General features: G+C 39.5%; 1 protein-coding gene across 21 annotated transcripts in view; it reads right to left on the bottom strand.

Annotated features, from left to right (window-relative positions):
* SVIL (supervillin) overlaps positions 1-25,801 on the bottom strand; it is a 143,264-nt gene that overhangs the window by 3,433 nt on the left and 114,030 nt on the right. For 17 of the 21 annotated variants that reach the window (XM_082047033.1, XM_082047013.1, XM_082047028.1 and 14 more), the window contains 19 exons: positions 21,264-21,414; positions 18,509-18,598; positions 18,338-18,424; positions 17,105-17,282; positions 16,642-16,814; positions 15,249-15,404; positions 14,358-14,494; positions 13,701-13,848; positions 13,431-13,576; positions 11,855-12,030; positions 11,618-11,759; positions 10,997-11,273; positions 8,961-9,112; positions 7,665-7,770; positions 6,647-6,854; positions 5,855-5,988; positions 5,022-5,177; positions 4,488-4,631; positions 208-329 (listed from right to left, as the gene is read on the bottom strand). In XM_082047033.1, coding sequence (XP_081903159.1) covers positions 208-329; positions 4,488-4,631; positions 5,022-5,177; positions 5,855-5,988; positions 6,647-6,854; positions 7,665-7,770; positions 8,961-9,112; positions 10,997-11,273; positions 11,618-11,759; positions 11,855-12,030; positions 13,431-13,576; positions 13,701-13,848; positions 14,358-14,494; positions 15,249-15,404; positions 16,642-16,814; positions 17,105-17,282; positions 18,338-18,424; positions 18,509-18,598; positions 21,264-21,414 — 2,883 coding nt within the window. The other 4 variants (XM_082047031.1, XM_082047016.1, XM_082047021.1 and 1 more) reach the window with 2 other exon arrangements.

Genomic DNA, 25,801 nt, shown 5'->3' with positions numbered 1-25,801 from the left:
TGAAAAAACAACCAGGAATGCCTCCAATATCCACACTCCCAGTCAGAATTTAGCTATGTTGTTATTTTTTTCCCCATGCGGACTCCTGAACTTTCTAAGTTCATCTTCTGGATTTTGGGGCTTGACAGCACAAACAAGCAATGTTACTGACAACACAAAACACAATTAGTAGCAACCGGAAACAGTTTCTGCAAAGAAAAGATTTACCATTTCTGTGATCTCTGCGATGTCTTCCCTGTGTTCCCAACTTGGGAACATGTTAGTGAAGGTCAGAGGCTCTAGGCCAGCATGAATTAGATAAGATTTGGGGGGCTTCTTTACATTTTTTCCTAAAAACAGTCAAAATAAATAATAAAAAAGGAGAAATTACAAACAGTACCATATTTTGCAATGTCACCCATGATCCAAAGCTACCTCATAAGCATGTTTAATTGATACTTTCCTGAAAAGCTGAAGTAATTTAAGGAAGTAGGAATAAATGTCACCAGGATTTTTTTAATGTAGTAGGACACTTTTTAATATGCTTTTCATGGTTCTTAAATCTGCCTTTTACTGTATCTGACCACAAAGATCAAACCATGCATGCTGAAAATCCCCCACAGTTACTTCCTAACCCAACGTATTCCTTAGTTTACAAAACCGAGTTAGAATCTGGGTAAACAGAATGTGATGGTCTGAAATTAGCCAGATTCAGGTAAATGAAACCTTCTGGTAGGCTCAGTAGAAGTGTCCTGCCAGCAGCAAATAAAGCTTAAGCTTGGAGGCTTAAGTGATAACGTTTAAACTATTCTTAACTTGGGATACTGAGGTCTAACACCATCATTTGGATATTACAAATTCAAAGGAATAGCATCTAAAAGTTAACAAAGGTAATTAGTGATGATTTTCAAAGACAGTCCTGCTTCTTTAAAACATGTACATATGCACACTACATAGGACATAACCCTGCCCAGGAGTCATGCTGTGTCAGATTAAGTGGTTAAAGTCATTATGCCAAGGACTGGTGAAAAAAGGCCCTGGTGGTTGAATGATTTAATTCTCCAAAGATTCAAAAGATATTACTGGAAAGAGGTAGACAAGCAGTCAGGGAGTGGGAAGAGCTATCTTTCAAAAAAATATTGTACCTGCGTCTTACTTGGATTCAAATAACTCAGTCTAATAAAATCTTTCTTCCAGATAGGCAACAGAAAAGCTGAAGATGTTGCAGAGTTCAGAATCAGGTGAAACTAAGAGAGCAACATGACAGCACCTCGCTTCTTAGGGCTGTGGCTTCCCTAAAAACTATGTATTGCAAAATTCTGTACTTCCCTACATTCAATCTCAGAGCAACTTTAGTGCACTAAGATTTCCTCCAGAACATATAAATCCATTACAGATGATCCTGTCTTTTACTGTAGTCCCCACCTGCACTTGATGCATGTGGGCTGTCAGGCAGAAGGGTCGAAAAGAACTCAGCCCCCTCCTGCCCACAGATGAGGAGCACCCAGGGAGCCGGTGCAAGCCCTGTGCTCAACGCGAAGGGAGAGCCTGGCGGGACGTCCTTGTTCCACTAGGTTTGCAAACCTGCACATTACAGGTTTGGCTTTCCATGAGGTGTCAGGAGCAAACTGATTTGAGAGAGTATGTTGACATGAAAGTGAATACTGGAGATAAAAGCTCTGTGAAGTAGTCTACCAAATGTATTAAAACGTGAGTGTTTTAACTATACAATTTAGACAGGAGATCTATGATTTGAATACTTGATTTTAAGCCTTCTTTTCCACATGTTTTCACTGTGGTTTAATTGCTCAGTCTATCATGAACAATACAACAAGTGCTTAAAAACTTTGCATTGAAAAAAAATGTGTAAACTTGCTTCAGTTGCACTGCTCCACTCTCACTAATTCAGCCAAGAAATAAAAGGAGAGTGACGTTTGCTAATGTTCCAGTATAGGTAAGATGAAAATGTATGTGAGAGGTGAAGCATTTTCCTTGCATGAACTCTGGCCTTGGCATAAGCTGATCTCACAAGAATCACTGAAGGGCAAACCAGACTCTTCTCTCTCCTAGTGGGCTGCAGCTCAGCTCTCCAGACTGCTGATTTAGCAGATAAAACCACAGAAAAACCTTAAAGACATTTTGACAAGATAAAGAAGATTTATGCAAAGGAAGAACTCCTAGGTATATTAAAGGCATATCCAAAGCTGATAATCAATCTTTTTCATATGATCATGTAGCTAAACACTGCAAGCCAGGAAAAAAAGGAAGTGGGGAGGGAAAGAGCGGGGTAAGGGATATAGATGAGGAAAGAAATTGAGAGAGAAAAAGAAGAGAAAAGCATTTGAATGCTTCTGATCACTCAGCTATATTCTGATAGTCAAAATAATTGCAGCAGCATTGGCTTCTCCTGAAATTCAATTTCTCCACCCTGATAAGTAACAATGCATAAGAGCTAGTCAGCCCTGATAGCTTGATGCAATGAAATTTTGAGGTGGTTGACAGAATCCTCGATTGTGAAAGTGACAGACCACCAGAACAGCACAGTTTAAACAGTAAAATCTACTAAGCAAGTTCATGTCAGCTTTAGTAATGAAATAGTACAAGCAGAATTGGTCTTTAACAGTAACAAATGTGTTCTGTACCTATCCAACCACACAGCCCAAAGCTGTTGAGAACTATCCCATGGCAAAGAGGATAAAGCCACAACTGCCGTAAAGTCACAGCCAGAGGTAATGAAGCGAGCGCTCAGCAAAAACCCTTGTCCTGTGATACATATGCTAAACTTCAGACCACTGAGGATTCACTAAAGAGCTTTCTACTGCGTATCAAACTTGGATGTCGCAAATTCAATCCAATGCAGAAGGTATTAATCTCTTTTCCCATCACCAGACTCGATGAAGTTCAAGAAATCTGGAAGAGCATCCAAACCTCAGCATGTGTATCTGATTCCATCTCTGCTGGGGCCAGAAAACATGATTTTCATTACCAGAAGATTACACAGGATAGCATCAGGAACACTAAGATGGGGATCTTACTTCCGTCTCTCTTGCTAGCCTGCTGAGCAACTCTGGGCACTTCTTTGCACTTTCCTCTGTGCTGACATTCAGTTCTGCTGTGAAGCACATTTATGTGGTCATTTCAAAGAAATGCATCTTATCACTCCTGACTTGCAAAAACTGGGGGTGAGGATAGTGAAGGACAAGTAACTGGCCCCTTCTTTAGAAATTCAGCAGTCACTGCCAAAGACTCCTCCAATTACTGCCCTGTTTTTAGCACCCCGTTCCTAAACAAATGCTGCTGTTTGGCAGGGCAGTGCCAGGGACACCAGAGGTTGAACCATGCAGAGCAATACTGCAGTCCAATAAAGGTCACATTTCAGTGTCTCCAGTACTGGTTTTCAGCTGTCTCCTGCCAGGTGTTACCACCTCCCCTCAGTGACATGAGACAACTGAGTAGAAACACAACACGTGCTCCTACTCCTAATTGACTTGCAGGTGGGGAAGGAGAGACTGGCTTATGTTCTTAAGGGTGGAATCCAACAAGGGTATCACTTTCCCTCTTCAAATATGCAAATGTCTATGGGAGAAGATGACAGTTACCACCAGCTGTGTCGCAAGTTCTAAAGTTTATTTGCTACAGAAGAAATCAGTGGCACCATGAGGTCTCAAAGACTATAAGTGAGCAGGCTTTCCTTGCAAGAGGACATAGTTCACACCAATTAAGCCCTAGTGACTTATTCACAGTAAGAAATTGCTCTGAATTAACAGAACATGGTTGTTACTTATGCCCTCTCCTGGATGGCAATGCCACACCTTTTTCTATTCATCCTCCATCAGAAGAGGCAAGGTCTGTTCCCAGCCTCACACAGCCTTAGATGAAGTGAGAGGAAAGCATTATGGTATCTCAAGGAGACTCTACTAGTGCAGAAAATAATCTAGTCCGTGTACTCTTACATGACCATCAATTGCAGCCTGAATCACGGCATCTGAGTGACAATAATTGTCTGGTAGAAATGAGCACGAGCCTCAGCTCTGTGCTCCAGCCTTTCCAGTGGCCACCTGTTTCCGTGTGAGACTTGTTCTTGATCTTCAAAGTCTTTCCAAATCCCCCACTAAATCAAAACCCAGTTACATCATCAAACAGTATCTTCATTCAGTCTTTAGATACACAGAAGCTTATGAAATCTAAGTGGAGCTAAGACAGAAATCATTCAGGTTTAAAAGGCTGTGTTCTCAGAATTTTAGGGATCTGATGTCTGAATTGCTCTCCCACAATGGGGGCACAAAAGAGAAATAAAGCCTTTACTCTGAGAACTGAGTCAGCAGAGCACCTTGTCAATTTGGGAACAATGCCATTACTAGAGAAACAAGTTGCTAAGAAAGAGTAGTGAATGAATCTTCAAATACACTGATGCTTATCAATAATGTTTGGGGAGCACCTGAGTACCTCTCAACTCGGGACAGCAGGGCATGGGAAGGTGTGACACACTCAGAACAGCAATCTGTTACCTTTGCAGTACCGGAGCACTGTCTCCATGGCGCATTTCCTGTCTGTGGCCCACCTGATTCGAGCTGATCCGGCTATTTTGTTTTCCACAGGCCACCAGCCTTGCCACAGGTACACTTCATGGTGATTGTCAACAAGGAACAGTGCTACGCAGCCAAAAAAAACAACAAATCCATCACCAGCCACTTACTAGTTCTCAGAATCCCCTGAACAACCCACCTTATATGCTTGTCAGCATCACAACAGGACCATTTTGAAGCTTACCAATCCCTTTGGTTATTCAGCCAGCTGAACTCAGATTCTCCAATATAAACAATGTATTTTTATAGCAAGCTTTTGGGATACATGTATGTTTGATTAGTTCTCAGCATCTTTATCATGGAAAAACTAGCGATATTGCTAAATGATGTATAAGCATCGCATGCACACATTTTTCAGTGATAAATGAAGATAAAACTGATTACTTCCTGAATCACTGCCCAAGACAGGATATAATTATCTGTTTTCTTGTTACTTAATTATTGTAAAGCATATACCTGGCTGTGGGGCAGTGTAAAGATCCTCTTGCAAGAATGGCATGGAATTGACGACAGCAGGGTCTCTTGAAGGGTAAACGTACTCAGTGGCTGAGAACTCTCCTGATGAACTACTGAGGCTGAACAGGCGGGGGGTGAAATTAAACTTTCCAGGATCTTTAAAGAACAAAAATCAAGAAGATTTCCAACAGAAAATGCCAGAGATTAATGTAAAAATAACAACAACAAAAAATTGACTTTTAGGGTGACTGCAAATTCTCTGTTTTTTGAAAAATCAAGAAAAATGACCAAAAGTCTTCGGGGACTAGCAACAGCTGTGAAGAACTTCATCGAAAAGGCTGGCTGCCATCAGCTTGAATCTGATCCTCGCGAGTTACTATCAGACATTTCATAACTGGCTGTTTTGCAGCTTATGTGAGGCAAGCTCATCCCAGACTTCACTTTTTAACTGACAAAATTTCCACTTGGTAAATTAATTCCCCTGCTACCTTTGTTGGCAGTTTCAAAGCAAAGACTGGACAAGAATGTGTGCAGAACTGCCTCTTAAGTCCCTTCAGAAGAAAAGCAAAATGTGTTGGTAACAGCATTAATTGTTGCTCTGTGCTGCATGAATACAGAGGGCCTGCAGAAGGGGGAGAGAACAAAATGAAACACGTGGTTTTCCAGCACTTTCCTTCTAGAACAGTATTACTTAACTCAGTGGGATTTTTGGAAGCACCTGAAGGGATCATCTCAACTACCAAGAAGTTCTTCAAAAGCTTTACATTAAATCTCACAGTGCCACAGACCAATAAAGTAAAATGCAAGTGCCAAATACAGGAATGCAGGTCTACCTTGCAGCATGCAATCATAGGCCTTTCGATCTCTCCTTCCTAGTGCATCCCAGAATCCCAAGGGCTCTGATCCTTCATCACATTCATGAATTGTCACCTTGCTGCTGCTGTGCAGCCCTGCTTCCAGCGGACATCTACAAAACACAAAGAAAGAGACTGAACCCAGCTTTCCTGCCCCAAACACAACTAACACAAACCTGCTGGCCACCTGCACTATTAGAACCCAAAGGCACCCTGCAGGCTTGTTGCACACTTCATATCAACATTAGCTTTTTGAAAATGATGACAAAAATTATCAATAAACAAGACATGGAATGCCAGCAACCATTCTCATACCATTTCTGATCACATTCCCAGGTGGAGGAGATGCTCACATGAGGTCTCAGTAGGGATTCTCACTGCTTGTTTTTGTAACTACTGCTGTCCTCCTCGCATGCTTTCCCAAATTAATTTCCTTATTCACAAGACTTGACTCTAATTTTCCTATCAACTTGGGGTTAGTTTACTATTCTGATATTGAGCATCTCCCTCCAAATGCAAAAAGACTATCTTTTTGCAACCTTAATTACTACAGTATGAAGAACAAGTGCATTTGACATTCAGTGATTAAAGAACATGTGTCCCACTCCACTGAATCAACTACCTGTCATTCCTACTTCTTACTAAGCATGCACATGCTGCAGTTGTACTCAGAGGACAGCTTTATTTATTTCAACTTTTCTTTGAGGCAGACTATTTCAAGTAAATTGGTAGCCTGTATAAACATCTCCAAAACATAAGTCAGACACTCACTGTTCTTTTATTTTATTGGCTGCTGTTCTTCCTACATCCTTGGTGTGAGATTGTGCTTTGCAGCCATGCCACAGGTAGATAAGAGCTTTATTTATATTGAGGACAATCATGGATGTCCGGGAACGCAGGCTGCTGCAGTGACATGCTACTTCAAGTAAATTTCCTTCATTGGGAACTTCTCCTCGCACGCAATATAGCCTCCAGTCACCTGGAGCAGACAGGAACAGTGCAGCAGTATTACACAGTTACATGGGACTGAAAATTCAAGACCTCTGCTCTGGAACAGCTGTTTTCATACTGGATGAATTTCACACATTTCATACCTATACTGACACAGAATAAACTGGCTAAGCATCAGGTTTGGCTAGGACTACTCGAGAAATGCTCTTGCAGAAAAGATGCTTTCTGAAACCTTGCTATGAGGGTACAAGTATTAAGCGTTGGAGAGCTTAGAGCAGAAGAGTCAAGTTTCTGCTCTGTTTCATACAGGGAAAAAAGGAAAACAAATACAGCAGTCCATCTATTCAGCTCCTCTTCCCCTGTGCACCTTAGGCACTGGAGGTCACATTCAGATGCAAACTGTAAAATGTCCAAACTACACTTGCATTGAAATTCTCCTACCTCAACTGCAGCAATCAAGGAATATGTTGCAAAAAATAATGAATGGGTAACAAAAACTTAGAGCTCTCCTTGGAGCAAGAGGACTGCTCATAAAAATATTCTTTCGCCCAGACTATATAGAAAATAACATATTTTAAACTAAATGGGCATATTGCTTAATTAAAAAACAAGAACGATTAATATACGTATCAATACAATAAAGTTAGCTTGCTCTACGGTGCTATGCACAAAGAAGAAACAAACTACCTTGAAACAAAGCATTGCAAAGCTGTCTCATGGGTTTCATGGCATTCATTTCCCTTTTCTACAGAGTATGGTAGTTGAGACTAAATTCAAAGCCCTTCACAACACGTAAAAAGGATTTTGGGGTAGAAGCTCTTAACTAACAGTAATTTACTTTGTGCATTTTCTTCTTCCTCTTCCCTTCTTCCAGCATGCACAATCATCCCTCCTTGGAAGCACTGCAGGAAGCATGGTGGTTCTTTCCCTTGAAGCACTTGGACCTGGAAATTGAAAGCAACACTCTTCAATGAAAAAATGAAGCAAGTATACAGACTCAGGAAAACTAGTCTCTACGGATTATTAAAAATTATATAGCTACAGCCACCCACGAAGATGGCTTTCCTTCTACTTTACAACTGCTGACTATTGTTTAAATTACTACATATATCAGCATGCAATGGGTTTCATATGTGACCTGGATATAAAAAGAAACCTCTAACTGGAATCCAACAACGAAGAGTTTCAGAGGATATGGAATACCATATAAACTTGAATTTCAATTAGTTTACACTAACCATTATTCAAATCCTTTACAGGACTGGGCCATCTTGCCTGATGTTCTTTGAAACTATTATGGATAAAAATTAGGAACTGAAGTAGGTTCAAAATCTGTTGTAAAAGTGGTTTACATAACAACATGCATGTTTCTTTGTTCATTAAATGCTACATTTTGATTACGGAACTGATACAGCCAACTGCTAACTCAGCTATGTTGCACAACATCCCATACTCTGGATCAAGCTTATTTACGTATCTCCCCTTTGTAAATTCCTGTCTTACTGGTCATGTTTATGCTCCTGTTAAAAAACTAATTACAGCATTATCAAGGTACAGAAACTAACTTTAAACTTCCCATCTTATATGATGGTAACAATCAAGAAAACCCCAACTCTATCTAAAGACTAAGCAAGCTAGCCTCTCCTCTGTTTGAGCCTCAGACTAGCTGAATCTGTGCTAGAATCTCTGCAAAACAAGGCAATCTAATATGTAATTACAGACTACACAAACTGAAAATTTCAAATGTATTTTCATGCCTTGGCCTGGCAGAAGGTGCTTCTCCTGTTCTCAGCACTATGAAGACAGTCCTGTTATCTGAACGTGTACTTGAAGTGAAGGCACTAATTTAACTGTGCTTTACCTATTCCTGCAGGGAGAGGAGACATTCTCATTCAGATATCCTCAAAAATACCATCTTTAGAAGTAGGATTTGAGAATGACAACCTATAAAGGGGCTTATGTGTCTCTAGAAGTTGAAATAAAGCCAAAAGTAATTTTAAGGTCTGGACATTTGTACTGGCAAGAACAGCTCTATAGAGAAGAGGCAAAAAACCATAATCTGCATTTACCATTAGTGGCTACTTGGGCATGCAAGTCTTAGCAGGTCTGCCACCCAGGTCTGCAGGAAGCTCACCTGTGCTCCTCTCTCTTCATCAAGTTCCACTGTCATCAGTGCTGATGTCCCTTTCTCACTCACTGTGGAGTGCCTTCCTTGCCAAAAGAAATACACACATTTCTCTTTTCCAACAGCCCTTACTTGTTGCTCTCCTTTTTGCCTGCTTCCAACTGCAAAACAAAAAGCACATGCTGAAGAAAGTACTCTGGCTATAGGTTTAAACAGCACATGGTTTAATCTTATCTGCCAGCTCAGCACTATCCTGTCCAGAACAGGAAAGATAAAATGTCCAATTGGAGGAACATTAGGTCTCCAAGCCAGTACGTCCCCATGCAAAGTTGGCGTTGTCTCATCAGGTGGATGTAAGCCCACAGATGCCTGTGCTGGCCAGAGAAAGAGGTGTAGGAAGAATTGGTACTATCTGGAGAACAATAACTGACATCACTTGAGCCAATCTGCATGTGAAATGGTACGTCCAGTCATGTTACCAGACGAGTGCATTACGGCCCATTTTCCACATTACACACTGTTCTTTGGCAGCAGGAGCGTAGCTGGCTGCTGAGGGATACTGGAAACAGCAACAGCTGAGAAAGCTACAGGCATAAAAGAAAAATCTTTCTTGGTAAAGTGATATACGAAAGGAAAACTATGCCAAAGCAATATTTTGCAATTATAAAAAAAGTTAGGATTATGTGGGGTTTTTCTACTTAGTTTTAAAAATTAACTCAGTATTTTATGTTGGTCTGTGCTAAGTGACTTAGCAGCAAATATATATATATATATATATATATTTAAAGGGCTGGTATTTAGTTGTTATGATAAGCAAATCATGTTTACAGCAAGAGAAGTTCAACAATACCACCAGTTATGGAATATTTTCTTCTTTCCAGTGAATACTGGATAAACAGATATGATTAAATCAAAGATTTAAAAAAAAAAACACAACCAAGAACTTTAAACCAGACTCTCAAAAAAACCCATTAAAATTTCTGCCTTGCTATCAGCAGTGCTGAGCAGCATCCAGCTGAAGTACTTAGGAGAAAACATCCTGTTTCTTTCAATCTGAGAATACTCAAACCACTAGTCACTTTTAAAAATTACGGTTTCCACCCTTATCTGTGCATTCAGCCCATAAAAGTACTGCCTCCTACATAAAAATTTATTCTGTTTTGGAAGGATGGAATAGAGTTTCATCCATTTGGATTAGGAGCCTGTTTACAGTTCAGTATTAGCATCACCCACTTCTCCCAAGACTTACAAGCTTTTGTATTTTTCTTGGATTTTCCAGTATCTGAACTCAACAATCCTGAATAAGACCTACCTACATTTTTTGGCTAAAAGCCTGAAGCTGCATAGCTGTTATATTGTTTTCAACCAGTTTGAATATTTTCCTATTTGGAACAATCTTTTTTAGACTATTTCTATGTTACATACCACAAAAGCCAACTATTCTTAATTTAGTGCCAGAAGGGAGAGTTCCAATGATCATACGCTGACCAGTTCTCAGCATTTACCTGCCGCTCTCAGGCTCTTTGCCAGAGCACTGCTAAAATTTTCCACTTGAGACTGAAACCCATAGCAGAGGGTTTCCAGAAAGACCAAAAAGGACAGCATGGGCATTGAGCTGGCAAGGGCTTTTCCTGTCATTGTTACTGCTCTCCATTACTCAGCAAAGGCTTTCCTCGTTGCTAAGCCTACCTCTCTTGCAAGACATTCAGACCACTGCAATTAGTCCAGCTGACTAGTTATTTTGGTGTTAAGCTGTGGGCACAATAATGAGCTGTCCTGTGAACACGTACAACACGGCTGTTGGGTAAAAGCAGAGATGGACAGTATTACATTTGATGTATTAAAAATAACTACAGCTTTTTTAATGCTTTAAACAAAATAAAATAATAAGCTCTGCTTCTTAGTGGCCTAGGAAGGCTAAATTAGCATTTCTAACCCTTATAACAGTTTCACATGCAAGGAAGTCTAGGTCTGTATCTCACCACTAACAGCAGCCCTTTTTGGGCTCCATATTTCAGCAGGATGAAATGGAATTGCTCACTAACCTGTAGTGCTCACCATGTACTTCCACTTCACCACATATGTGTCTCCCTCATGGAACTGCCCTATGCTTTGCTTCGGCAGTCTGCTATAATCGAATTCCAGGATGTGCCAGACATCCACAGACGCAGTGATAATTTCAAACTGCCTCCCATCTTCTCCTTCTACAAGTCCGTAGCCCCGGCCAATATTCATTCCATCTAAGACTGTGCCTACAGTCGTTTGGGGCACAGCTACCATTAGCATGACATCATATGGTTTAGAGTCAGATCTGGAATCTTCCTGTCAAAAAACAGAGAAGAGGTTTCTTTCAGCATAGTTTTTTTTCTTCTTATCCCACAGTTCCAGTCAAACAGTTTGATTCCTGCATATTTCAGGACTTTAATATCTCGTCAACATTTAATGCCTTGTCAGAGCCACCTTGGCAGTGTTCATTGAGCTGCCTGGCACTAATATAAAGCAGCTCTGTGGGCTGACTGACCATAGGCTGACCTACGGTGGTGTTCTGACGCCCAGGTCAAAGCCCACAAAATAAAGTGCTCTGGATCCTTTAGAGCAAGCTTCCCTGGCTTCCAACCCAACTAGGTCATCTAGTTTGAAATACCTAGCATGCTTATTATATGCACCTTCTGGTGAAGGGATTCACTAGAACTTTTCTCGAGTTTCTTCAGCTCTGTCCAATCAAGAAATTTTTCTTTGAACAGTATGGTCTCGTTATGTTCTGTGAGTCTGCCAAATACAGCCCAGTCTGGACGTCCTTGTCCTTTTCTGTAGAGGGAACAAAAATAAAATCAAACATATTAAATTGAGTAAGGGCAAAAACCCTAAGTTTCTGCAATGAGACTAAACTCAAGTTTTGATACCTGGGTATGAGAGGATTGCATTCCCCTGGGTCCAGAGGATTTATGTCACAATTGGAGTAGTCAAAGGTGCCATTCCACAAGTGCTTTGCCAGCTGGAATGCCACTTTTCTTTGTGCTAAAGTAACTTCCTTTCCATGCCAAACATATACTTCACTGCCAAAATCGAATACCAGCACCTAAAAAACAAACAAAAAAACTCAGCCTACCATTAGGTTAGGTGTACCCTGGTCCTCCAGTTCCCTTGTGCTGCAAGCTGACAGTGCATTGAACATGATCTCCTCCAAATATCTGAGTTTCTGCAGTGACACTAACAACTAGCACTGCAATTGTCCCTCTGCTCCATGCTGATGAGACCCCACCTGCAGTGCTGCATCCAGCTCTGGAGCCCTCACTCAGTACAGGAAAGACATGGACCTGTTGGAGGGGGTCCAGAGGAGGCCAACAAGATGATCAGAAGGCTGGAACAGCTCTCTTATGAGGACAGGCTGAGAGAGTTGGGGTTGTTCAACCTGGAGAAGAGGAGGCTCCAGGGAGACCTTATGGTGGCCTTTCAGTACTTAAAAGGGGCCTACAAGAGATGGGGACAGACATTTTAGCAAGGTCTGTTACAACAGGACAAGGGATAATGGTTTTAAACTAAAAGAGGGGCAATTCAGGCGAGACATGAGGAATAAATACTGGCCCAGGTTGCCCAGAGAGGTGGTAGATGCCCCATCCCTGGAGACATTCAAGCCAAGGCTGGACAGGGCTCTGAGCGACCTGATCTGGTTGAAGATGTCCCTGCTCGTTACAGGGGGGTTGGACTAGATGACCTTTGAAGGTCCCTTTCAACCCAAACTATTCTGTGATTCTATGATAATGCAAGTAAGACCAGGACAGTGGTCTGCACTGTGATGTCTAATTGCTGAGGAAGACTGGAAGCATGTACAGGGAATGCTATGAGGTGTATCTTTAGGTGGCAGCTAAGTCACCAACAGATTAGAGCGCTCTTATTTCTAAAAACCTGATTGTGTTGCATGACTGATTGCTGTCCAGTTACAACAGCTTCCACTGACATTCAGACCTATGCTTCGTCCTGCAGCCAGGAAAGGCTGACAGAACATACACAATGGGTAACTGGCTCAGCAAACAGGCAGCAACTTGAAAACTTTCAAGAAAATGCATCGTGTCTTTATTTTGAAAATCGGCTCTCATTCCTACTTAGATGGATGAAATGGTTGTTTAAAAGGAAAAAGTCTGCTAAGGATAGAAATAAAAATGCTTGAAAGGGAAAACAGGTTTTTATTTTATTTTGTTTTTGCCAAGTGCTACCTGTTTCACACTTCATGACTTTGGAGTGAGCCACAGTTGACAAAAAGATGTGCACTTCCTGAAATAGTATTTCACTTTAAAGATAACACAAGCTAGTTTCTTGAGACCTGCAGCATGCTCTAGACAGCCAAGTGTTCAGAAGCTTTTCAGAAACACAGAGGACCCAGTTTCCAGTGAGCCTCTCCAAGAGCATTTGCAGTTACTAGAAGTCGTGATCAGCTGTATGTTCCTGCACTTAGCACAGGAGCAGTAAGTGGCACAATACCTCTTTTGGTTGTAGCAGGGTACATTTTGGCACCTTCCCCCAGTAGTCATCCTCAGGAATGAGTTTATCTTCTACGAGGCGGTAAATGCAATTTGTTTCTATTATTGCAGATTCATACATTTCATCTTCTTCAGGACTGCCAGCAGCTTAAGGAGAAGATTGTCAAAAATAATACAAATTTTTAACATCCAACTATCTTCACCAAAGAGAACTGACTCAACTATTTTACTGTGATAAAACATCAGATACTGTAACTTTAGGAATGCTTACACTGGTAATTTGTCTGTCCACCAAGGAGTTTCCAGAAGTCTTTGGCTGCATGGGTATGGGTATTTATTCCTTCTTCTATAGTCTGTATATAAGAAGCTCTACAGCCAAGTTCCCTCTTTGTCTGAATTAAAGTTGCAAGTTCTGAAGCCTAAGAGATTAACAGTTAACTGAACAGATTACCTAAGCCTTTGGAATACTTCTGCATATCTTGTTCAGGGAGAAGGCAAAAGTAGATAGGATATAACAGAGCAAAGAGCAGAAGAAATGGTAATTTGTTAATGCACTAAATAAACAGACACTAGAGAAAATGTTACAGAAATACATTCATTCATTTGCCTTAAAACAAGAATTGATCTTAATGAACATGGGAACAAAAAGGACATCCTGTTATTCAGGCTATTTTTTCTTTGAGTGCAAATCTGTTTCCTGAGGATATCCTCTTTCTTCTTGCAGCGTCACAACCTACACATTCTGCTGTCGGCTTTCATTCAGTGCACAAGCTAAAACATATTTACAGGAATCCTGCGTATCTACCTGTCACTGACTATCAGTTACATGTCACTTTTTGAGACAAGTGATGCTAAGGCTCAATCACAAAAGAGACATACACTGCGACAGTTCTAAAAATAAATAATAACAGACCCAACTAGTACTAACCTTTGCTTTTTCTATGACATTTGCAAACTCTCCTACCCATAAGAAACAGAAATGTGGAGTTAACAACAGGAAACAGTCTCCGCTGTTCAGTGACGAGGCCCTTGGTTCAACTAATCTTGTTTGAACATGTCTTCTTCCTAAAGAGAAAACAAAGCTAATTATATTCCTCTGACTACTGCTATCAAATGCCAAGATCTAATTTGTTTTGAATGAAATACAAACAATCCCAGCACATGTAGCAAAATATATGGAAACAGACTGCTAAAGAAGAATTAAAAGACCACTACAGTGGAAAAAGGGTTTACTCACAGGAAACAAAAATGTTGCCTCCTATCAACTACTATTTCTATTATTTCCTGTTCTTGCTTTAACAACTTTGTGTCCTTCTGGCAAAAAAATAAATTAAATAAATGGCAGATAGCAGCCAGATTCCAGGTTCCTCTATATTTGCTTAAGTGAAGCTGTGGCACAGTTTCTGTTGACAGTAAAAAGTTTTAAGAACTTTACGTTGCCAAAAAAGTAACTATTATTTTGGAGAATCAGAAACATTACCATGCACTGCAAGGAGAAGTGGAGCAAGAAGACTGTTGTATCACTTCCAAGCAATACTAAGCACTGGAAGAATGGGACAGTTCAAAAATTTCCACAGGAGATGGCTATAATTCCTGAAATATTCTGTTTTCTCCTTGGAAAACACACAGCAGTGGCCACAATGCAAACCTATTTGTAAGGTTTTGCATTTGTCACACAGTTCCCACTTATTCTTTCAGGTTTTGGACATAAATCTTGAGCTCGAGATCTAGAACAAGCCAAGCATCCATCTGTGGTGGCAACTCCCATATGTTACAATCAGTCTGTTATGTATGGAAAGTAAAAGCAGTTGCAGCATACCTTTAATTTGCAGCAGCATTAGCTTCTTGTATGGCACAGCGCTGTTGTTAGAGTTCTGCTCTGTTAGATTAACACTCCGCAGGCTAACGTTGCTGAAGTTCTCTTTGCTTGCCAAGCCAGCAAGTGCTACTTCTGAGAAATTTGAGTTTGTAGACACTTGTACATAAAAAGAAGTTGGAGAATAAAACACAAAAAAGGATAAAATTATTAAAAAGTGGTTGTTGCATTTAAAAAAATATTTCCCCCCATTATTCTCAATTTTTCTCTTCCTCAAAGGCAATGACAAAACCAGGCTGGACTCAGATTAACTGCTAGCCCAAAAGCTTTGTGGGTTTAGCAGTACCTATGTTTCTAGATATCATCCAAGGGTAAACTGTCAGTGTTAGGGTTCTGTTTTTTGGGAAATATACGAACTTTGCTAGGAAACATGTCTTACCCACTGTTTTGTGAAGTACTATGTAGATCTTCAATGCCTAATAATTTATTAGAGATAAAATAAAGCAGAGTATCCAAGACCAATTAACTGAAATTCCCTTCAGATTTGTCTCAGCCAGTGTGATCCAATAGCCACTTACATTTTCGAGTCTTAGTCACATTTTACTGTAAACTTAAAGCCTAAATTCTTGGCTACATTTGCTTATTTCTCAACCAAATACAAAGCACTTTATGAATTTATAACTCAGGGAAATGCTTTCCCATCAAAAAAGAACAAAGTATTACACATATAATCAGTGTTTCCATCAATACAGCCAATGTTTAAAGATGATCTCTCTTTATTTGAATGTAATAAGGAAAATTTGTATCCAAAATGGTAAAAGTGGCTTGATAAACCTTTGAATAAAATTTACGATAAAGTCTCTTGCTGTCCGTTTTGTTGTCAGGAGAAAGCAATGTCATGTCACAAGTAAAACACAAAGCTCTGTGACAGAGCACTGATCCTTTACGGAAATTAATCTTTCCAAGTCAAGAAGGCTAATTCCAGCTTCTGAGAGAAAACTAGGATTCAAAACTGAGGCCAGTATACCTGAACAAAAGTTTATTTGTTCTTGGCAGCTCTCCCCTCCCAGCATCACATAACGCTAGATCTACTTGCCTTGATCTCCTGTCCTCACCCTGCAGGCCCAGTGGCACTCTCTCTCTCTGCACAAGGTGACTGCACTAAAAGTAAATAATTAAACCTTAGGAGGCTGTAGGTAGCTTTCCCTGAGGATGTCATTATGGCCTTCTATACAGACCTCCTAGACAGTCTACATTCAATCTTACAGCTCAATCAATGTATTGCTTCTCAGAGAGAATGTTCCATTTCTTCAGTTGTGGTTTTTGTGTTGAGATTGTTTTGTTTTCAATTAAAATAGCAATATAGTATCTTGTGCAAAACATCCTGTTAGCTTACTTTTTTCTACTTTCATCCGCTTTGACTCCATGAAGGCAACATTCAGTCTTTGTTCAGTATATTCATGAAGAATATCTTCTCTTGCTGCTAGCATTTTCAGGGGGTTTCTTGAGGACTGGACTCTGCGCACAGGCCTAACTGCACGTTTGTGCTCTGCTACAGAAGATATTAGCCTGAAAGACAAGCAGTGTTTACAACCATCAGTTAATCTACCTAGTCAGAATCATCTAATGACAAGAGATTTGCTTTGATTTTGGGTGTGACACTTGTTAGAAAATCAGGATCAGTTCCTTGATTCAGGCAGAAGAGTGATTTCAGAAATGTGTAGAAGAAATGGATGTGCCCAGTACTAAGGTATCTACAAGATGACTTAAAGCTGAACATTTTGACCACCACCCCTATGTCTGCATTTAAAACAATGTAAAAAAAAACAATCCAAAACCAACCAAAAGCCAATTCTTACTTTGGTGCATAAGGATCAAAGATGGCATCAAAGTCCTCATCAAGGTCCAAAGGCACAGAGGAGGAAGGGAAATCCACATGGCGATAAAATTTGGAAAATGTTTCATCGTCATCCAGCTTCATCACCTCTTTCACAGATTTTCCTGTGACTGTCAGCACTGTCTCCTGCATCCCAGCAACTGTAGGAAAAAAACACCTCACCCAATAAATAATCATACTAGAGTTTCTAACCCTAGAAAAGGTAAATACGGCTTGTTTGGTAGTTGTTGGGGTGTGTTTTTGTAGAGTGTTTTTTTATTTGTTTTGGATTTTTTGTTTGGTTGGTTGGTTGGTTTTAATTGATGGAATTTGAAGGAGAGATGGTAGAAAAGTCTGTTGAAAAAGAATGATAAAAATGGAGTGTAACTGCTACTCATATGCAATAATCTTTATTAGAAAATGGTTGGGAAATATGGCCAAATAAAAAGGCACTATCAAAAATTATTTGTTTTGGTAGGATGATACACGCATTTTATGGTCTTGTATATTCCATCTATCCTCCAACCACATAACTCCTTCTTTTCAAAAGATCTACTAGAACTACTAGTGGAAGAGTCACTACTTTGGACTCATGAGTATGGCACAATCATTATCCTGTGCTAGTGTCTCCTCTGTTGAAATGTGAATGTTTGTTTATGATATCCCACAAATTACAAAAGGATTTTTGTCTTACAACTGGAGGACAGACATACGAGATGGAAAAAACAGAGAACTCTAGATAGCTTCATAGGGAGCCAACATGCTATACGAGTTGCTACAGAGGGTAGGTTCTGAAAAAAGCAGGAAGGTGAATGAATTGTGCTTGGAAGCACCTTAGTGTCCTATCTTGATTTTAACAAGATTAAACTAAATTTAAGCTTTTTCACTGTATATAGCAATATGTTTCAGACTGGATGTGTGCTTTTAAGACACTTTGCTCACGAGAAGAATGTGTACAAAGTGCTTAGAGAAAGAAGAAAGTTATTTTAGCGTTTGTGATTTATTTTATTGCGCATTAGTAATACGATAGCAAAAGGCTTTTTTGTTGAAATTTAGCAAAGACTGAATCACAAAAACAAACTGTGTGATCAGTAAGTGCAGTTAGAACACAGAAATACTCAGTTTCTGTTACCAGATATTTTAACTAAGAGGTACTTTAAGCAATTTACAGAAGTTGGAGGGCAGATACATTGGCACCTTTGGTAAATCTACCAACCTTTGTTATTCAGCCTTCCCAAGAATGACTCCAACTTGTCAAGCTTCATATCTGATTCCAATTGCATATCAGGCCTGGCTTCAATTTCTAAGAAAACCAGGAAGTAAAACTTGTTAATTGAAAGGAAGTAAAAAAAAGCCTGAACATGTTTCGGCCATTTTTATTCCTTACCTTCCAAGGGCTTCGTCACCGGAGTGGTAGACTTCTGCCGGTTACTGAAAGGGGATGCTACTGGTGTTAGCGCACTTGGAGAAGCCAGGCCTGTGTCAGAACAGAGAAGAAAGGAAATGCAGTCCTGTGTCAGCCCGTATTTCCACCAGTGATGACAGGGAAGCCATTTAGGGAAAGCAGATGAGTCTGGCTACTTCCTACAGTCCCTTGTACTTCACCAGCCTCCACAACTGCTGTATTAGGGATGGCAGAGTGTGCTGCCCTGCCTGCTCCTTAAGTCAACAGCAGCCTCAGAAACTGTCCCATTCACAAGAACAAAGCTTTGTTTCCAAGTATCTGCAAGCAAGCTGACACAAGATACATGCTTTCTCTTGAATGCAGTCATTTTGCTTGTTTTCAAGTTAGCGGATGTTCGCTTGGTCTGAATTTTGGATTCCAGTTCTACCACAAGCCACATTTTAAAAACATGCAACTTTTCTGAAGGGACACAACCAAGATCTTGCTTGGCACCTTCACCCCACCACCACTCTCTCATCCCCCTTTTTAAATTTAAAACCCTCTCTATTAATACACATAGCAGGAGGCATCTGACCTGAGAATGGTGTCCCTGGATTAAGCTGTAATTCTTGGGTCCTGTTGTGTTTTTAAGAACAAGTGGAAATGGAAGTAGAAATGGAAGTCAGAGTCCCTACCATATCAAGCACTACTCCCTCCTTTTGTTGTAGTCTCCTCCCTTTTTTTTTAGTAACTAACGTAAATCAATTCATTCTGGACTCAGCGGATAGAATAAGATGATTTTTGTTTAGTTCCTTTCATGTGAATCTAGGTTGCTCCAGTAAGAGAAATAGAACTCTATGGGTTTTGTGTGATTTATTAGGTAGAAAAGCATTCTGAAACACTGATTCGCATCTATTACCTCTTGTTGCCTAGACTTTCAGTAAATGAGGAAACTGACATTTAAACTTTCCTCCAATATCTATTTTCCATTTAGCCATAGCTTACTGGAAAGCCACATAAGTTTAAGCCTTTAGTTGTTTTGATAAGATTAAGCTGATATTGTACTAGGACAATGTATACTAACCACATTTCTACTACCTTTACTGCAATCTGAGCAAGTCATAATTGTCAAACATGAAGACAGATTTAGAATACAATTGAGTAGCTTTCCACAAACTATTTTTTTCCCAGTTACCCAACAGACTTGAAATTCCAGCAGGTTTTAAGTCAACCAGTAAAGCCTTCACTGAGACGGCTATTAAGCAACTCTCCCAGGACTTAATCCACAAGACTACACTGAGAACTGCTTCAGAAGTTAGTAAAGGATCACCTACCAATTAGGACTGAAAAATTTTCAGCCACAAGAAGCAATTAAGATACAGCACCTGTGCACATATATGTAACAAAGATTTAATTTTGCATTGCTTTCTCATCATCTCTTAAATTAAAAACCTGATCTCTTAAATTAAAAACTCATCATGATAATTTATTCTTTTAGGCAATAAAAATAGCACACATCCTAATAAAAATCCCACTTGGGTTACTTTTATTGATGCCACTGTCACTGAATTACCTTGCTTCTCCAAAGGAATGATCATAGCACCTATAGAGATCCTTTCAAGGTATTTTTCTTTTCCCATGAAGAAGAGCAAATGCTATCACCTTCTACTCCTTTTCAAAGACCAATCTATTCAGCAAAAACCAAAAATCCCAAAAAGCAGTGTGGACAACTAGACACTTTCTTGGTGACCCTCCAAAATATGTTAGTCTTTAAACACCGACCACAGGTGTTTCTAGCAGAAAAAACAATGTAAGCAGCACCTAAATATGCTACTAACAGATGTAATTCCTAATACCATGCCTCTGTTTATCTGCCAACAGAACGTGGCTTGAATTGCAAGTAGATTACTCCCTGTTGCAACACTACCCTCACCCCATAGTGTTGATTTTTTTTTGGTGTTGTAATTTAACTCAAGGTTCATTATTGTTGTGTTTAATAACCAAGTTCTTGTAACAAAACAAAACTTAGTATTCATTCACCTCAAGAGATCAGTTTAGGTGTCTTCTTCCCAAAGCTATCATTTTCCCGGGCACACTGCATGAACAGCTATATTTCTACCGTTCTACAGGTATTAATATTTCTACAGGCTTTGGAGACTCCTGTCCATGTCAGAAGAATGACTGCATCTGGAAACAGTGACTCAGCTCAAGAGATCTCAAAAATGTGAAGACTGCTCCCTTGTCATTTCTACTCCCTGGTTCTATGCAGAAATCTGTTCCGTGATTTCTTCAGCCAAACACAACACTTCAAGTTGTTGTCCAAAACAGCATCCATAAAAATAACACGTGTTTGCTAAATATTCCCAGTGATCCTAGAAGTGGGGGAAGTGCCAGCAATAGTAACAATTAAATTTCACAACTTTTCTCTGGACAGTGCACCTGGGTTTTTCAAAGAAGGAATAAATAAGAAAGAATAATCCAGCTGTGTCCTGTGGGTCATACAAGACGCAAAAATGAAATGAGTGTTCAAGCGATTGACTACCACCAGTCAGACTGAATCCAGTAATAACTGGATGGCAGTGCAACTGTGCAGAGCAAAATGGAGCAATGGCCACAAGAAGCTAGATACTCAGTTGAAGATAAACAGTCCTCCTCTTGCTAAACATGGATACTGTTTCTGCATAGCTTTAGCTTGACTTTATTTTGACTAGACAGATAAGCAGTGGCTTATTTATATTAGGATCATTTAATCACTGACCTTTTTTTACCATTCGGCCAGCTACAGTGAATTGCGTGGAGTCATTGGCTGCTCCTTTACCCTTGGACTTCCAGGCTTCTTCTCGAGCTGTAATTAGGTGTTTCCTTTCTTCAATGGTCATCTGACTCTCCTGGTTATCTGCCATTCTCTGCTTTTTGGGGGGAAAAGAGAAAGAGATTTTTTTTAAAAAACAGATAAACTGACCAGGATATAGCAAAGGACTAGCTGAACATTTCAACTGCTAGCTCGAGAGGGAAGAGAACAGGAGAACAAAAGGAAAGTCACAGAAACAGCTGACAAGCTTCATTGTCTTGCTGCCCCACTACACTGTGAAGATAAGGTTTTGGTCTATGCTCTTTGACCTTTTACTCAAACTACCAGCCCAGGCAAATGGCATCCCTCTGAGCAAAGCAAACAATTTACTCCACAAATGATATAATTTTCCAGACCTTGTTCTTTTGAAGCATGATCTGCTACACTAGTGAGATTACTAAACTGACTTTCAGCAGATGTTTTCAAGGGTGCAAATCTGTGGGTAGCATGGGGAATAACAATGAATAAATGTAACTTCAGCTTGTGACTTCTGAATCACTCTCTTACAGTAACTCAATTCTACAAGCAGAGTTAGCAGCCTTATCTCTCCAGAGCCTGCTCATTGTAGTTCCTATGTCAGCTTGCTCTACTGAGTATTTTTCCAATGACTGTGACCATCCCTCCTTTTTGTTTTTTTAAGGTTACCCTCAGCTTTCCTTGCAGCAGCCAACAGCTTGAGTGATTAGAAGCAGGTAGGAGCACTAAGTATCTTGGTGCCCTCCTAACACAAAGGATTGATGATGGTACATTAAACAGGAAAGAAACTGAATTATGTGCTCCAGTATACCTAAGTCAGGCCAAAAAAATACGGCTTCAATGCACTTATCTTAAAAAGTAGCAACATTTCATGCATTATACTGCATAGAAATCAAGTATAAAAGTATTTTTAGTGCATGGAACTGTAAACTCTAGAATTACTTCCAAGTTGTGTGCCCTTTGGCGTTTTTCTTCACAACCTAGCTGCTAGAACTGAAAAAAACGCATGAAAATCTAAAGCTTTATCACAGCCCTAGCTCATACAGCCACAGAGGGGAAATAAAAAAGGACCCAAAAGCTTGCTAACATAAACTCTATGCTCCATTTTAAAATAGAAGGAACAGATATAAATCCAGATATTCTTGTTTATTTATTTTCTTAAAATGCAACAGACTAAATAAATCAGTTACTTTATATAAAAACTCTTGTGACTGCAGAGAACACACCAAAATAGAGATGCTGTAGCTTTCCACGTTTACCAGGAACAGTATCCACCAGCCAGAAGAGCAAAGACAAGCCAAGAAATGGCTTAAACAAGGACTAGGACACGAGAGCCCTTCACTGCTTGCCCTGGTTCTGGGAACCTCTGCAGCCTTCTGCAGTAATGGTTGCTCCCAATTTATTAGGAAAGATAGCTGGGCAGCCAGACACTATGAGTGCAAGTCATGATAATCAAGATAAAAACCTCAGATTTTTCCCTGGAACTCTGAAATGTTCAGTAGAAATAACAAGATGCAAGTCTATTCAATATTGCTTCCTCTTTTGCAAAAGTATCTGAATACTTTACATAAAAACACTGAAAGTAATTTCTGTTCACCTCCCTCAGTCTCCACCCATTCCAACATCCGAAGCACAGGCACCTCTGGGATGAAGAGCTGGTAGGAAAACAACTACTAAATATAACCAAACAAAAACCCAACCAACCAACAACCAAAAAACCACAAAACCAAACCAAACCAACAAAACAACAACCAAAAAAAAAGACAAAACCTGACACACCACAAACACACACACAAAACCCCCACAAACAAAAACCACAGCAACATACTAAAGGAGTTCTTGGTAGGAAATTAATATATACCTAATGAAACCACAAGTGACATTTCATACACAAACTAAATACTTTTAACTTAGTGAGGATGCTGACTTTGATTACAATACGAGGGGAAGTGAGGGAGAGGCAGGATGAAGTAGAGTCATATGGATTATTTCATGTGTGTTATTTATAATTTTTTTAAGTAACGGGGGGCTTAACTTTGAATTTAGTTTCCAGCAAATACTTGGAAGACCCAGAGTCTGCAGATCTACTGGAAATTCTGAAGACACAGACCTCTAATGCATTTATGTTAATCACTGCACATGTAAATGTTAAGAAAAATCATGAGTAATTCTCGAGCCTCATCAAAGGAGAAAAAGAGAGTTAAGTAGTTGTCTAAGGGCAGAAACAAACTTTTTTTAAATAGAAGATTTCAAGCTGCTCCATTGGGTAAATAATCCACGAAGTTCCTAAAAAAAAAATGAATCAGACTGGAGCAATTCTATATTAGATCTCTACCTAATGCAAGAAGATTTCCTAATGCATGAAGACTCCTACCTTCCTCTATTAATAAACAAGTTAACTAAAAAAAAAAGATAAGCTGAATAGACACCAAGCAATCCCTAACCCATTTAATTTGCTCTAATAGTCCTGGTGAAAACCAAAAGTATATGTGATGCTTAAAAGAAATTATAATTCTCTAAAGCTGGAAAACTAACATGTGCCAATGCCACTGTCAAAAGAAATTTCAGAACAAATTCACTTGGCAATTGGGAGTTGTTTAGAAAGCCTTCACAATTGCCAATTAACAGCATTTATGAAGGAATGGGTTGGTCAAAGCACATTCTGGTTGGGAGAAAACATGGCAAGAAAGGTAAAACTTGAGAAGCTTTTAAATGCAAATTTTATTTCCAACTAAAAAAAAAAAATTAGGTATGAAAGAAGAATAAATCTCTAATTTGTAACTATGATATTTTGATAAGGAGAGCTAAAAACCTCAATAAAAAGGCAAAACAATAATTATTGTAGTGTATCGGAAATAAATAAAAGCTTAAGAAGACAACAGCTCCAACGCTATCTTTTCATTAAACAAAAAAGGCTGTTACATTCAATGAAATATCCTAAATTTTCCATGAAAAATATATCCATGTGTTCACTGATATCTCTTGTTTCAGACAAAGGATAAATTCCTAAAAGGAAATTAAACAGAGAGAGGATCAGACTATTTGGCATCCAACAACATGAAATATCTGGAAACGGAAACGCCCCAAACGCAAGCATTGATTTAAAAAAAAAAAAAAAAAGCCTTTGAAAATGGGAAAATGTGTAGGACTGATAAAAGCTCAGATAGGGACAATATTTAGAACATGCAGAACTAAGGCACACAGGTACAGGTCACACAAGCTGTGTGTTGGTTCCAGTCACTCATAGGAAGACGGCTGTAAGACAATCAATACAAAAATCAAAGCACAGGCGCATAATTAATGCCATTCCACATGGCATTATGGAAAACAGGTTTAATCAAAACGGTAAGTTTGATGAGATCAAGGATGATTAAATATGTTAAGAGTTACCTGATTTCTTTAATATATTTGACTTAATCACAGATGACATTGAGGTTTTTTTGAGCAATATAAAAATATCTGTGCAGCTTACAGGCTGCAAACTAGTTAACTGACTGAAAAAATATTTCAAGAGAGAAAAGAATCATGAAGTGATCTGATTCATCCCAACTTTGAGCAAAACGTTTTAATGCATGTGGAAAAAAAAGACACAGTTCTGCTGAGAAGATCCTCAGGATGACGACAACATACAGAAGAATGTTGACGATAAGGAAGAAATAATCACATAGGTGGGCAAAAAAAAAAAAAAGGTTATCAGAAAAATCTGGTAAACAAGGCTTCTAAGAAAAATGTTACTTGAAAAGGGAAACAAGTGAAAACCAGCCAATTAGGAAGACAGAAAAAGAGGAAAATTCCCATGGAACAGTTGTTCTGAACAGATTATCTGTACTGCAATAGCTTATCCATTTCTAGCTTCTACACTTTGAATGCAGGATGCTGAAAATTTTGAAAGGTTTCAGGAAAGGGATAAAATATTTCTTCAAGATTTGAAAAAATCTACCTCATATTAAGTGAGTACTTACTTTTACCAGAGAGGGTTAAAAGTTCGGTTTCACCCAGCAACGGTAATTACTTAATATTGCAGTGAATTTTCTGTATTTGACAGTTTAGAATAAAGACTTTATTCTTCTAAGAGATGTGTTTTAAGTCTGAGATGCAGTTACAGACTCAATGCAAGAAAAGTTAGCAACAGGGATTGCTTTTCTCCCAATGCTTGACTAGGTTGGATGATGATCTTGGTCTTTTCTAGCACTGGACCATGTTTCTGGGGGGTATGCACAGCCACTCCATCGCCCCTGCAGCCACTCCATCGCCCCTGCAGCACCAGTTCATGCTACAGAAGGGCCCACATCGAGGCAATGCTCCATTTCATACCCTACACTTTTCCAGTCCAAGCTCTGTCCCCATTTAGCTCACAAGAGCACAACTGAGAGTGGTCTGTTAGCATGATCGTTTGTTTTTTGGGGGTTCTTTTTTTTAATGCAAGGAATAAGAGAATTCATGGCTTTCAACATTGAAGATAAGACTGC

This window comes from Streptopelia decaocto (genome assembly GCF_964273445.1).
Source record: "Streptopelia decaocto genome assembly, chromosome: 2".
In the NCBI taxonomy this organism is placed as follows: domain Eukaryota; kingdom Metazoa; phylum Chordata; class Aves; order Columbiformes; family Columbidae; genus Streptopelia; species Streptopelia decaocto.
This window is presented reverse-complemented; position numbering and strand designations above follow the sequence as displayed.